The 15071-nt window shown below is 56.7% G+C and overlaps 3 protein-coding genes across 7 annotated transcripts in view; 1 reads left to right on the plus strand and 2 right to left on the minus strand.

The window, feature by feature from the left end:
• Window positions 1–2411, minus strand: part of ARHGAP30 (Rho GTPase activating protein 30) — a 51392-nt gene extending 48981 nt beyond the window's left edge. For all 3 annotated transcript variants that reach the window (XM_065574702.1, XM_065574701.1, XM_065574700.1), the window contains exon 1: window positions 2282–2411. In XM_065574702.1, coding sequence (XP_065430774.1) covers window positions 2282–2390 — 109 coding nt within the window. In that variant the 5' untranslated portion in view covers window positions 2391–2411. The remainder of the gene's footprint in view (window positions 1–2281) is intronic.
• A 45-nt stretch (window positions 2412–2456) lies between these two features.
• Window positions 2457–7413, plus strand: LOC135976907 (uncharacterized). Its single transcript, XM_065574703.1, has 2 exons — window positions 2457–4205; window positions 4408–7413. The coding sequence occupies exon 2, from the start codon at window positions 5419–5421 to the stop codon at window positions 7228–7230; it is 1812 nt and encodes a 603-aa protein (XP_065430775.1). The 5' UTR covers window positions 2457–4205; window positions 4408–5418; the 3' UTR covers window positions 7231–7413.
• Window positions 7414–10336: 2923 nt separating this feature from the next.
• NECTIN4 (nectin cell adhesion molecule 4) overlaps window positions 10337–15071 on the minus strand; it is a 51176-nt gene continuing 46441 nt past the window's right edge. For 2 of the 3 annotated variants that reach the window (XM_065573690.1, XM_065573688.1), the window contains exon 9: window positions 13640–14058. In XM_065573690.1, the coding sequence (XP_065429762.1) occupies window positions 13789–14058 (270 nt within the window). In that variant the 3' untranslated portion in view covers window positions 13640–13788. Of the gene's footprint in view, window positions 14059–15071 lie in introns of all 3 variants that reach the window. The other variant, XM_065573689.1, reaches the window with a different exon arrangement.

The following is a 15071-nucleotide window of genomic DNA, read 5'->3' on the forward strand; positions in this document are numbered from 1 at the left end:
TGGGGTGCCAGGAGCACTGCAGGGAGGGCTCTATCCCTGTGGGGTGCCAGCTCCCCCAGGACTCTGCCCCTCAGCCCTCCAGCTCTAACAGGGGAAGGGGAGCCATGTGGCCCATGCCAGGCCCAGCCTCCAGCCCTGGCACTGGCCAAATCACTGAATCTGAGAGCAGCAGCTAGGTTCTGTCTGTTTTACCTTTGGACTCCAGACCGAGGCATGGGCTCCCTGGGCACTGGAACCCTGTGGTTACCCCACAGAGCATGCCAGCCTCCCTGCCCCTGCCAACAGGCCCCAAGCTCTGAAGCCCCTAGGGAGGGCAGGGGTCCCCCTGGGCTGGGATGCTTTGCTTGGAGACATGGCCCCTGAGATGTGTCTGTTCCCGGACTGCAGAAGCCTGATTTGGGGACCCGGGTTTCCAGTGGGATTGTGGGAATGCTGCAATTCTACATGCCAAGCTAGCTTGTACTGACGACTGCAGGCCAGCCCAACACCCGGCACGACAGGGCCCTGTGACGGCTGCAGGCCAGCCCAACATCCAGCACAACGGGGTCCTGTGACGGCTCAGGGCTGGCCCCATACCCGGCACGACAGGGCCCTGTGACGGCTCAGGGCTGGACCCATATCCGGCAAGACGGGGCCCTGTGACGGCTCAGAGGTGGCCCCATACCCAGCATGATGGTGCCCTGTGACTGCTCTGGCCCCATACCCGGCACGATGGGGCTCTGTGACGGCTCAGGGCTGGCCCCATACCCGGCATGACAGGGCCCTGTGACGGCTCAGGGCTGGCCCCATACCCAGCACGACAGGGCCCTGTGACGACTCAGGGCTGGCCCCATACCCGGCACGATGGGGTCCTGTGATGGCTCAGGGCCAGCCCAACACCCGGCCCGACGGCCCCCTGTGACGGCTCAGGGCTGGCCCCATACCCGGCACGACGGGGCCCTGTGACGGCTCAGGGCTGGCCCCATATCCGGCAAGACGGGGCTCTGTGACGGCTCAGAGGTGGCCCCATACCCAGCACGACGGGGCCCTGTGACGGCTCAGGGCCGGCCCAACACCCGGCACGACGGGGCCCTGTGACGGCTCAGGGCCGGCCCAACACCCGGCACGACGGGGCCCTGTGACGGCTCAGGGCCAGCCCCATACCCGGCACGACGGGGCCCTGTGACGGCTCAGGGCCGGCCCCATACCCGGCACGACGGGACCCTGTGACGGCTCAGGGCCGGCCCCATACCCGGCACGACGGGACCCTGTGACGGCTCAGGGCCAGCCCCATACCCGGCACGACGGGGCCCTGTGACGGCTCAGGGCCAGCCCCATACCCGGCACGACGGGACCCTGTGACGGCTCAGGGCCGGCCCCATACCCGGCACGACGGGGCCCTGTGACGGCTCAGGGCCGGCCCCATACCCGGCACGACGGGGCCCTGTGACGGCTCAGGGCCGGCCCCATACCCGGCACGACGGGACCCTGTGACGGCTCAGGGCCAGCCCCATACCCGGCACGACGGGGCCCTGTGACGGCTCAGGGCCAGCCCCATACCCGGCACGACGGGGCCCTGTGACGGCTCAGGGCCGGCCCCATACCCGGCACGACGGGACCCTGTGACGGCTCAGGGCCGGCCCCATACCCGGCACGACGGGACCCTGTGACGGCTCAGGGCCAGCCCCATACCCGGCACGACGGGGCCCTGTGACGGCTCAGGGCCAGCCCCATACCCGGCACGACGGGACCCTGTGACGGCTCAGGGCCGGCCCCATACCCGGCACGACGGGGCCCTGTGACGGCTCAGGGCCGGCCCCATACCCGGCACGACGGGGCCCTGTGACGGCTCAGGGCCGGCCCCATACCCGGCACGACGGGACCCTGTGATGGCTCAGGGCCAGCCCCATACCCGGCACGACGGGGCCCTGTGACGGCTCAGGGCCGGCCCAACCCCTGGTGCAGCCTTGATTGCGATGCTAAGTGAGACCAGGATTCTGCAATACTGGCTCAAAGCTGCACCTGGACGGCTCCTGTTCCCTCTGCCCAGGCTGCTCTCAGGCAGCGAAGCGGGAGGCTCAGGAACACGCCCAGAGAGGCTCAGTGCAGGGGCAAGCGGATGTTCACAGAAAGCCGCTGCTGCACCAGCCCCACTGCTGGCGGCGAGGATGGCTCTGTGCTGGAGACACCAGCCCAGCAGGACCGGGGCTCCGGGAGGGTCCCCACCAAGCAAGGGTCAGCCCCCAGAGAGGTGTCTCCTGGCCCATTCCCTGCTGCCACCGGAGGAGCAAACCGCCCTTACCTTCCTGGCCAGAGTGTTGGAGGTGCTCCAGCAGGTCACACCCAAAGACCCGGTCCTTGGCTGCTCCTTTGCGTTTCACCTTCTGCCGGGCTTTCATGGCGAGAGACATGGGGATGGTTGGACCAGCCCGGGGGCTTCCAGGCTCTAACGCACAAGCCCCAGCCCTTCCCGCTGGGACCACCTGGCCCACATGGGGGCTGGGCGGGCCGGTGAGGAAATCCTCAGCCCACGGCCCCTTTGATGGCTGCCATTCACCGAGCGGCCCCGCGGAGGTGTCTCTTCCTCAAATCCACCCCATAGTCGCCTCTACAGCATCAACCTCTGGCTGCCGAAATCTTCGCTTGGGCTGGATCCAAACGAGAAATCAGTCCAGAGAGAGTCTGTGGCCTGGGAACGAAGCCCTGAAAACCCAGCCCCAGGGTGTGGGGAGCCCCCGGCCGGGCGGCTCAGCAGCGGAAGCAGCACCCAAGAGAGGAAGCTGCCGAGGCCCAGGCCTGACGTAAAACGCGTTGCACCGTTGCACTCCTGTTCGCTGTCAGGGCTGGGGATCGGCACCCGGCAGGAAGTGAGTTCTGCTGCCTCCAAGCTAACTTCCTGCCCAAGCATCTTCAAGAAACCACAGGGTGCAAAACAAATACCACACACACACAGACCCACCCCACCGGGGTCGCACGCACACCCATGGACGGGAATCCAAAGCTGGCACACGTGGATTCACACCTACGGCCTGTCAGCCTCAGACACACGGAGTCACTCACCCACGCATCGGCTCCCATGCACACATGGACTCACACACACACACACACACACACACCATGGAAGGGGATCCAAATCCAACACATGCAGACACACACATGGCCACACACACGAACACCTACAGAGAGTCACACACGCACACCTTGGAAATAGATCCAAATCTAACACACACACACGAGTCACAAACACAAGGGATCCAAATCCAGCAGACACACACAGAGTCGTACACACACCTTGGAAAGGGCTCCAAATCCAACACACACAGAGAGACTCACACACCCAAGTTTTGACGTTGAGTGGGGTCTTCTCACCTTCGTCTCCCTCGATACCAGTCCTGTGGTCTTAGACTCTTGCCAACCCTTCGTTAACTTGGGAGAGAGCGGTGCTACTACAGGCCACCTCCCTGGATGGAGCCCCCCTGGTTCACTTCCACATCCGGAGAACTGGGACTGGCGCAATCCCTGCGTGTACCAATAGGGGCGCCCTTAGGAACCAGTCTTCGCGTGGGTCACCAGGCCGCGGTGCTGGGTGCTGTCAGAGTGGAGACCCCAAGCACTCTCCACAGGCAGGAGAGCATCCCTCAGCCCAGGCAGGGTTACTGCCCGGTGGGAGGGGAGTTTAAAGGCCAGCAAGGCCCGTGCTAGCGAAAGGCAGGTAGAAATGCATTGTAAAGGGCTAGCAGCCTGCTGCACGGCGCGCCAGGGAGCGATTTGTCATCGCTTTAGCTCTCATGCAAGTTTAACAAACTCCCTTGGAGTGAGGGTGGGAACAGCAGGTTTCGACACACGCCCGCCCGCCCGCCGCTCCAAGGCAGGAGCCAAGGGAGGCTGGCCCAGATCCCAGCTCTCAAGAGTTTCCTCAGTTCCCTTTATAGAGCTGAGGGGCTCCCACCGTCTGTGTCGTGGCTCAGTCCTCCAGCGCCAGCCTCCCCCTCGGCCCCTAGCCACAGATGCTGCACACCGGGAAGATGCTGCATGACGCAGGACAGGGATCGGCTCCTCCAACAGCATCGACTTGGGCTTGGAAGGAAACATTTCCATTGGCCCTGAGACTTTGACACACACTGATACACATACACAGATACTCATATACTAATACACACCCACACACACATACACACAGATATACACACACTGATACACATATACACACTGATACACACACACAGGTACTCATATACTAATACACACCCACACACACATACACACAGATATACACACACTGATACATATATACACACTGATACACACACACAGGTACACACACACACTGATACACATACACAGATACTCATATACTAATACACACCCACACACATACACACTGATACACACACACAGATACACACACACACTGATACACATACACAGATACTCATATACTAATACACACCCACACACACATACACACAGATATACACACACTGATACACATATACACACTGATACACACACACAGGTACACACACACACTGATACACATACACAGATACTCATATACTAATACACACCCACACACATACACACGGATACACACACACTGATACACATATACACACTGATACACACACACAGGTACACACACACACTGATACACATACACAGATACTCATATACTAATACACACACACACATACACACAGATATACACACACTGATACACATATACACACTGATACACACACACAGGTACACACACACACTGATACACATACACAGATACTCATATACTAATACACACCCACACACATACACACGGATACACACACATGCTGATACACATATACACACTGATACACACACACAGGTACACACACACACTGATACACATACACAGATACTCATATACTAATACACACCCACACACATACACACGGATACACACACACTGATACACATATACACACTGATACACACACACAGGTACACACACACACACTGATACACATACACAGATACTCATATACTAATACACACCCACACACATACACATGGATACACACACACTGATACACATATACACACTGATACACACACACAGGTACACACACACACACTGATACACATACACAGATACTCATATACTAAAATACACACCCACACACATACACATGGATACACACACACTGATACACATACATAGCTACACATATACAACAACACAGGAAGAAGAACTCCACATGGACTCCTCCTGAGGGTCGAAATAACAGTCTGGACCTATACATAGAATGCTTCCGCCGACATGCACAGGCAGAAATTGTGGAAAAACAACATCGCTTGCCTCATAACCTAAGTCGTGCAGAACGCAATGCCATCCACAGTCTCAGAAACCACCCTGACATTATCATCAAAGAGGCTGATAAAGGAGGTGCTGTTGTCATCATGAACAGGTCTGACTACCAGAAGGAGGCTGCCAGACAACTCTCCAATACCAAATTCTACAGGCCACTTTCCTCAGATCCCACTGAGGAATACACTAAGAAACTGCACCATCTACTCAGGACACTCCCTACACTAACACAGGAACAAATCAACATACCCTTAGAGCCCCGACCGGGGTTATTCTATCTACTACCTAAGATCCACAAACCTGGAAATCCTGGACGCCCCATCATCTCGGGCATTGGCACTCTCACTGAAGGACTGTCTGGATATGTGGACTCCCTACTCAGACCCTACGCCACCAGCACTCCCAGCTATCTCCGTGACACCACAGATTTCCTGAGAAAACTACAATGCATTGGTGACCTCCCAGAAAATACCATCCTAGCCACCATGGATGTAGAGGCTCTCTACACAAACATCCCACACACAGATGGAATACAAGCTGTCAGGAACAGTATCCCTGATGATGACACAGCACAACTTATTGCTGAGCTCTGTGACTTTATCCTCACGCACAATTATTTCAAATTTGGTGACAATATATACCGCCAGACCAGTGGCACCGCTATGGGCACCCGCATGGCCCCACAATATGCCAACATTTTTATGGCTGACCTGGAACAACGTTTCCTCAGCTCTCGTCCACTCATGCCCCTTCTCTACCTACGCTATATTGATGACATCTTCATCATCTGGACCCATGGGAAGGAGACCCTGGAAGAATTCCACCATGATTTCAACAGCTTCCACCCCACCATCAACCTCAGCCTGGACCAAACTACACGGGAGGTCCACTTCCTAGACACCACCGTACAAATAAGCGATGGCCACATTAACACCACCCTATACCGAAAACCCACCGACCGCTACGCCTACCTTCACGCCTCCAGCTTCCACCCCGGTCACACCACACGATCCATCGTCTACAGCCAAGCACTGAGGTACAATCGCATCTGCTCCAACCCCTCAGACAGAGACCAACACCTACAAGATCTTCACCAAGCATTCTCAAAACTACGATACCCACACAAGGAAATAAAGAAACAAATCAACAGAGCCAGACGTGTACCCAGAAGCCTCCTGCTACAAGACAGGCCCAAAAAAGAAACCAACAGAACTCCACTGGCCATCACCTACAGTCCTCAGCTTAAACCTCTCCAATGCATCATCAGTGATCTACAACCCATCCTGGACAATAATCCCTCACTCTCACAGACCTTGGGAGGCAGGCCAGTCCTCGCCCACAGACAACCTGCCAACCTTAAGCATATTCTCACCAGCAACCACGCACCGCACCATAACAATTCTAACTCAGGAACCAACCCATGCAACAAACCTCGATGCCAACTCTGCCCACATATCTACACCAGCAACACCATCACAGGACCTAACCAGATCAGCTACAACATCACCGGCTCATTCACCTGCACGTCCACCAATGTTATATATGCCATCATGTGCCAGCAATGCCCCTCTGCTATGTACATTGGCCAAACTGGACAGTCACTACGCAAGAGGATAAATGGACACAAGTCAGATATCAGGAATGGCAATATACAAAAACCTGTAGGAGAACACTTCAACCTCCCTGGCCACACAATAGCAGATGTAAAGGTAGCCATCTTACAGCAAAAAAACTTCAGGACCAGACTCCAAAGAGAAACTGCTGAGCTCCAGTTCATTTGCAAATTTGACACCATCAGATCAGGATTAAACAAAGACTGTGAATGGCTATCCAACTACAGAAGCAGTTTCTCCTCCCTTGGTGTTCACACCTCAACTGCTAGCAGAGCACCTCACCCTCCCTGATTGAACTAACCTCGTTATCTCCATACTGATTTATACCTGCCTCTGAAGATTTCCATTACTTGCATCTGAAGAAGTGAGGTTCTTACCCACGAAAGCTTATGCTCCCAATACTTCTGTTAGTCTTAAAGGTGCCACAGGACCCTCTGTTGCTTTTTACAGATTCAGACTAACACGGCTACCCCTCTGATACTTGTCATCACATACAGATACACACACTGATACACATATACAGATACACACACATACTGATACACATGCACGCACATGGATACCCACACAGATACACATACACATATACTCATATACAGATACACACACACTGATACACACACACACAGATACAAACACATACATACTCATCATATACAGATACACACACACTGCTACACACACACACAGACTTTGACACCCATCCACACTGCAGAGTGGTTGTGTTAGCAGCTGACAGGTTGGGCTCACTTGGGCTTTATCATTTAGCCCTGCAGAAGTGGCCAGCTTGAATGCCCAGCACCCAGGGCCGGCTTTAGGCCAATTCCACCAATTCCCCCGAATCGGGCCCCGCGCCTAAGAGGGCCCCGCGCCTAAGAGGGCCCCGCGCCCAGTGGCAGGGCCGCCGGGGTGGGGGCAAGTGGCCGAGAATCCCTTCCCTGGCTAGAGGCTCCTTTTTAATTTTTACTCACCCGGCAGCACTCCGGGTCTTCGGCGGCACTTCAGCGGCGGGTCCTTCACTCGCTCTGGGTCTTCGGCAGCACTTCAGAAGCAGGTCCTTCAGTGCCACCAAAGACCCGGAGCGAGTGAAGGACAAACCGCCGAAGACTACGAGTGCCGCCCGGTGAGAACAAGCCCCACATGTTTTTTTACGTGGGTTTTTTTTTTTCAGTCATCCCTGCCGGGGCCCTGTCAAAACTGTTTGAATCGGGCCCCGCACTTCCTAAAGCCGGCTCTGCCAGCACCACTACACCCGAGGGAGGGGCTTGTGTGTGTGGACGAAAGGCGTGTTGCCAGAACACAAGCTGACTTTGCAGTGAAGACAATCCCAGACGCACTCCCAGACGCAATCACAAGTCCATGGGTCCAGATCTAATGCATCCGAGGGTGCCGAGGGAGTTGACTGATGTGATTGCAGAGCCATTGGCCATTATCTTTGAAAATTCGTGGTGATCGGCGGAGGTCCCAGACGATTGGAAAAAGGCAAATATAGTGCCCATCTTTATAAAAGGGAAGAAAGAGAACCCGGGGAACTACAGACCGATCAGCCTCACTTCAGTCCCTGGCAAAATCACGGAGCAGGTCCTCAAGGAATCCATTTTGAAGCACTTGGAGGAAAGGAAGGTGATCAGGAACAGTCAACATGGGCAAGTCATGCCTGACCAACCTGATTGTCTTCTCTGATGAGATGACTGGCTCTGTGGATATGGGGAAAGGGGTGGATGTGATATATCTTGACTTCAGCAAAGCTTTTGATACGAACAACAAGGAATTCGGTGGCACCTTAAAAACTAAGATTTATTTGGGCATAAATTTTCGTGGGTAAAAAACCTCACTTCTTCAGATGCATGGAGTGAAAGTTACGGTCTCCCACAGTATTCTTGCCAGCAAATTAAAGACGTATGGATTGGATGAATAGACTATAAAATGGATAGAAAGCTGGCTAGATTGTCGGGCTAAACGGGTAGTGATCAACGGCTCAATGTCTAGTTGGCAGTCGGTATCAAGCGGAGTGCCCCAAGGGTCGGTCCTGGGGCCAGTTTTGTTCAACATCTTTATTAATGATCTGGATGATGGGATGAACTGCACAATCAGCAAGTTTGCAGATGACACTAAGCTGGGAGGAGAGGTAGATGTGCTGTAGGGTAGGGATAGGGTCCAGAGTGACCTAGACAAATTGGAGGATTGGGCCAAAAGAAATCTGATGAGCTTCAACAAGGACAAGTGCAGAGTCCTGCACTTCGGAAGGAAGAATCCCATTCACTGTTACAGGCTGGGGACCGAGTGGCTAAGCAGCAGTTCTGCAGAAAAGGACCTGGGGATTACAGTGGACGAGAAGCTGGATATGAGTCAGCAGTGTGCTCTTGTTGCCAAGAAGGCCAACGGCATATTGGGCTGTATTAATAGGAGCATTGCCAGCAGATTGAGGGACGTGATTATTCCCCTCTATTCGGTACTGGTGAGGCCACACCTAAAATATTGCGTCTAGTTTTGGTTCCCCCACTACAGAAGGGACGTGGACAAATTGGAGGGAGTCCAGCGGAGGGCAACGGAAATGATTAGGGGGGTGGGGCACATGATTTATGAGGAGAGGCTGAGGGAACTGGGGTTATTTAGTCTGCAGAAGAGAAGAGTGAGGGGGGATTTGATAATCCTTCAACTACCTGAAGGGGGGTTCCAAAGAGGATGGAGCTCGGCTGTTCTCAGTGGTGGCAGATGACAGAACAAGGAGCAATGGTCTCAAGTTGCAGTGGGGGAGGTCTAGGTTGGATATTAGGAAACACTATTTCACTAGGAGGGTGGTGAAGCACTGGAATGGGTTCCCTAGGGAGGTGGTGGAATCTCCATCCTTAGAGGTTTTTAAGGCCCGGCTTGACAAAGCCCTGGCTGGGATGATTTAGTTGGTGTTGGTCCTGCTTTGAGCAGGGGATTGGACTAGATGACTTCCTGAGATCTCTTCCAACCCTAATATTCTATGATTCTAACAAAACTACACACATAAAACATATGTGTGCACACACACACACTCACATGCAATCACATGCATGCAAACACACAAACTCACATTGGCATGCATAAAGCATGCATGTAAATGCAATCACACACATGTAAACACACAATCACAAGTGCATGCATGTACAATCACATGTATATGTACACTCGCACAAGTCACAGGTCTCTGTCGCTCCCTCTCCCAGTCTCACACAACCCTGCCATGGGCACCAAACCCAGTCACTGCCCATGTGGGTGAAAGCCAAGTGCTCATATTTATTCCTTTTCTCCGCTCCAGCTCCGGGCCATTTGCTCTGAGGTTCTCTGGTCTCTACCCTGCCCGTTTGGCTGCTTCAGCCAGGCCAGGAGCCCCCAAGGAGACAAGCAAAAGGGACTAACCCGGAAGTCCCAGGGTGCCAAATGGGGAATTTATTTACGAAACCAGCAGTGCATATAACAAAAAAGAACGCGCATATACATCTATATACACATAGATAGGGAGCTCTATATACACACACATTTACAGAACTTGGAATCCCCTCCGCTAACTCCAGAGACTACCCCCAAACCCCTCGGAATCAAAAATGCAACACAATCAAACCATCCCTGCCCCTCTGACATCGACCTGGGCTCGTGCCCAGCGTAGCTCTCGGGAGATGGGTATTTCCTTCCCCGCCAAAACCATGCTCAGAGAGATGGATGCTGGCAGCCAGCCTGTTTGTCTGTGCGTCTCTGCTGCTGGTGGCTTTGGAGACGGGACTCCAAATTGCACCTTTGGGATTTTTTTAAAACCTGATTTCCTTTCCCTTCCCAAGACAGTTTGAAGGTAAGAACCAGTCTCATGCTTTGAGGCGCCAGATGGCAGGGATCCGGGGGCATGGCAAAGCCAACTACTAGCACCAGGGCTTGCCTTTAGCTGAAGGATCAGGCATTGGCCATTGGTGGAAGTGCGATGCGGGATGTGGCGTCTGCGCCACTAGTCCCAGAAGTCAATGGAAAGACGCCCACTGACTTTGCTGGGCTTTGGATTGGGGCCTAGACGAACCCGTGGTCTGGTCCAATCTCACAGGGGGTGAGGAGACCGGATGAGACGGGCCAGGGGTCTGAGCCAAGGCTGCAAACCCTCTGTTTCTACAGCGTGGAAAAGCCCCATCCCCACTCCTCCACTTTCCCATCTCTCTCAGCTCCCCCAGGGCATGCCCTCTTCCCGCTGGCCAGGCAGATAGGGAGCGTTACCTGCGTACCGAGCAGGGCTTTCTTGAAGCCCTAACTCCACCCCTGCTGAAGCCAGCAAGGGTTTTACCTCGGAGCCGGGTTAGGCCGACGCTCATTGCTTTCGACCCCACCACCCTGGGTCTTTCTTGCCCTGAGAGTGGCCCATGGAGGGGCAGCAAAACATAGAAATAAACCATACATAAAAACGTTATAAATATTGCCACCAGGGGGCAGCAGCATTCCACACCAGGCCAGACTCGGCCTGGAGTATCCTTGATCTGATTCCTGGTACCCAGAGACCAGGATTCAAATCCGTCCCCGGCGCCCTTCCATGGACTTCACGCTGCGGGAGGTTCCACCCGGCCTGACGCTAAGCCCAGTCACTCCTCCGGGCCACATGTGCTCTCCCGTTAGGGTCACCAGAGGTCCCGATTTTATAGGGACAGTCCCGATTTTGGGGTCTTTTTCTTATACAGGCTCCTATGACCCCCCACTCCCGTCCCGATTTTTCACACTTGCTGTCTGGTCACCCTATCTCCTGCTGTCGGGGACAGGGTCTGCTCGGCAGGGGCCCTCCCCAAAATATTGGCCGTGGGAGGAAGACGACACAGAGCCTGATCGAAAGCCCGGGGGTGGAGGGAGGGGGGGGGTCAATGGCAAGGCTCCGGTTGGTCCTTCTGTGGAGTCTCCTGTGCAGGGCTGCAGCATCAGCGTGGGGATGAACCAGCCTCTTTGCCAATGACCAGATCATCGGGGGGAGAGGTTTGCCACTGACTCCGAGGGGAGCAGGGTGGGGCCACCTTGGGGGAACCGTGGCCCAGCATCCGCTGAAGGGTCACCGAACCGTCGTTCTGTTAAGGAATTAGACAAATGGCCCAACTTCCCCCTCCTTACAAAAACTCCCCCCCCTGGTGAGTGTTGGGTCTGCAAACAGGCCCCTACCCCAGCAGGAACAAGGCCATTGCTGGGCAGGGACAGCCCTCAGGCTTCAACCCCAGCTGCTTTGCCAATGCCAGCACCCTGCGTGGGCACAGAGGAGAGCGGGACCGGCGGGCGCGATGATCTGGCCATGGGGCTGTGTGGACCAGGGCTGGGAGAATGCACTGGGCCCGGGTTCAAACCTGCTGGGGTCCCACTGGGGCTCAGCCTGTTTGTACTCTGCCAAGGAGAGAAACCCCAGGGAAAGACTCAAACGCAGCCCAGCTGTGTAACCCAGCAGGTGTCACCCAGCTCAGGGCCTTCGCCTTTCGGTTCACACTCGACCTGTTAGCTCTGCAGGTCCCCAGTTCAATCCCTGCTCCCGACCACGCGGGCACACAGGGTGAGGCTCGGCTTTGGGGGGTTGGGGCCCCTTTCACTAGAAACCCAAGGGTTTAAAATACTTGTGCATTACACTGAGGTGGGGGAGGGGGAAGCCCCATGGCTTTAAACAACCAGGAAAAAAACCTTTGGTGAACTCGAACCCTCTCAAAGTATTTGGAGACCCTCCGAGCCCCGCTCCCCCCACCAGAATCCCAGGACCAGAGAAGTTTTACCTCCATTAAACCACCCAGGGCGAGCACCCCTGAACCCCGGCTGGGCCCAGATTAGCTCCGGGGTCGGGCCCAGTGGCGCTGGTGAGGCCAGGGGGGCAGCCTTCTCCAGTGTTCTCAGCAGCCCCATCTGTAACTGTGGGACCCAGGCAGGGAGCTAGAGGGCCGAAAGAACCACAGGGGCTGTCTGTGTCCCTCAGTCTTGGTTCAGACCCTCCCACACCCCAGTGTTCATCGCACCCCTGCCTTGCCAAGATGCTGAGCCCCATGGGGCGGGCTGTGTGCATGGGGCTGAGGCAGGCGCTGGGGTTCCTCTTGCCCAACTGGTGGTGCCGATTCCCCCGCCCTCAAATGCCCCTGCTGGGGTGTCTCCATGGTCACTTGCCCTTGACTCCAGTCCGCCCGCGGCCATTGGTGGGCACCGCAGAGCACGGAGACATCCCAGGAATGGCACAGGAAGCCGGGGGCTCTCCGGGGAGCAGCGTGGGGCGGCCTGTCCCCAGGGTCGCCCAGAGGACAGACTCGGCAGAGGGCTGGGGTCCCACCCTCGCACCGTGCTGGGGGCGCGGCTCTGAGTGCCGCCTGGGCCAGATGCAATGGCTCTGACAGCGCCAACTACAGGAGGCAGCGTAAAGTGCCCTCTCCACCTCTGATCCCACAGTTGTTACCCCCAGTCGGATGTAGGCAGCCCCCCAAGCCGTCAGAGCCGATCCTGGCTAGTCCTGCCTCTGGGGATAGAGAGGACAGGGCAGGCAAATACCATATCCTCCAGCCCCACTGCGGCGAGGGTCAGAGGGAGGAGCTGACTTGTGAACAGCATGGGGCCCTCGGGGCCAGCCAGGAAACATCCCATGCAGAGAAGCTGGGAGGCTGTTGCATGAAGCAAGGACCAATGGGGGGGCAGGGGACCCCCCCATTGGCCAGGGGCCCTTTTGCCCCACAGTGAACCTGATCCGCCCTCCCCAGAAATCCAGAGCCGGGGCAGGCTGTCTGTACAAGGGCTCAGTAGGTCAGTCGCAGCGGGAGGGGCTGGCAGGCTGCAGGGGGCATCCGTGTGTCCAGGGCCCGGCCCTGCGCAGCACCAGGCCAGTCTGTGCCTGTGGCCCTGGGCTCACACCAGGTGGCCCCGCCCGTTGATGTAGATGCCGTTGGTGGTGGGCTTGGCCCGCAGCGTGCCGTTCTCCTGCACAAAGTGGGTCATGGCCGCCTTGATGGTGTTCTCCTCCCGCTCCTCCTCCTCCTCTTCCTCCTCCCTCTCTTTCTCCTTCTCCTCCTTCTCCTCCTCCGGGGCGGGCGCTGGGGCCGGGGGCTGCTCCGTCTGCGTCTCAATCTCCCGCACCGTCGACAGGGTGGAGTAGCTGCGTCCCTCTGCCTCCTCGCTCTGAGTCGGGGGAGACAACGGCTGAGCTGGGGGGAGGGCACTTCCCGGAACACCTCCTCCCACCCTCACCCTCTGGCTGCTCGCTAATCCCTGCCAGGGCCGGTGCAAGGAAGTTTCGCGCCCTAGGCGAAACTTCAACCTTGCGGGGCCCCCCCCCGCCCTACGGCAGCTCCCTGCTCCCCCCCTCCGCCCTGAGGCGACCCCCCCACGGCAGCTCCCCCCCCGCCCTTAGCGCCCCCTCCCCCCCCCCCGCGGCAGCTCCCCCCGGGCCGGGGAGCCGTGCGGCAGCTCCCCACCCCAGCTCACCTCTGCTCCGCCTCCTCCCCGAGCACGCCGCCCCCGCTCTAATTCTCCTCCCCTCCCAGGCTTGCGGCGCCAAACAGCTGATTGGCGCTGCAAGCCTGGGAGGCGGGAGAAGTGGAGCGGCGACCGCGCGCTTGGGGAGGAACGCTGTAAAAAAAATTGGGGGCACCGCTTTTTGGTGCCCCAAATCTTGACGCCCTAGGCAACCGCCTAGTTTGCCTTAATGGTAGCACCGGCCCTGATCCCTGGGGAGATCCCGGGGCAGCCACTGGGTGGCGCTGTGGCTAGGGACAGGGCTGTCTAGCCACTGGCTGAGAAGAGCAGGTCAGGACTCGGAGGAACAGCATTCCCCCCCCACACACACCTGCTGGGAAACCCTCTCCCCTCCTGGGGAGAGCCATAGGAGTCCGAATATCCATTGTCAGTGCATGATTTGTGGCCCTCCCAGCCCAGGCCAGTAGGGGTCAGCGTAACTTCAGCCAGGAGACCTGCTCTTTGGGGGCTGGGCGCCCTGCCCGTCATGCAGCGGGGGTCTGAGCCCAGCTCCCCTTTGCTCTGGCAGGGTTCAGGGCCCGAGGCACCAGGGGTTTGCTCTGGGCTGAAATGTGATGATGGTGAGCATGCATGCAAGTGGGTGGGGGTGGGCGTAGGCTGGACGGGTGTGCGGGCACGGGGGGGGGGGGGGGGGCTTGTGAGTGTGAGACGCACGA

Source organism: Chrysemys picta, chromosome 20 (genome assembly GCF_011386835.1).
Source record: "Chrysemys picta bellii isolate R12L10 chromosome 20, ASM1138683v2, whole genome shotgun sequence".
In the NCBI taxonomy this organism is placed as follows: domain Eukaryota; kingdom Metazoa; phylum Chordata; order Testudines; family Emydidae; genus Chrysemys; species Chrysemys picta.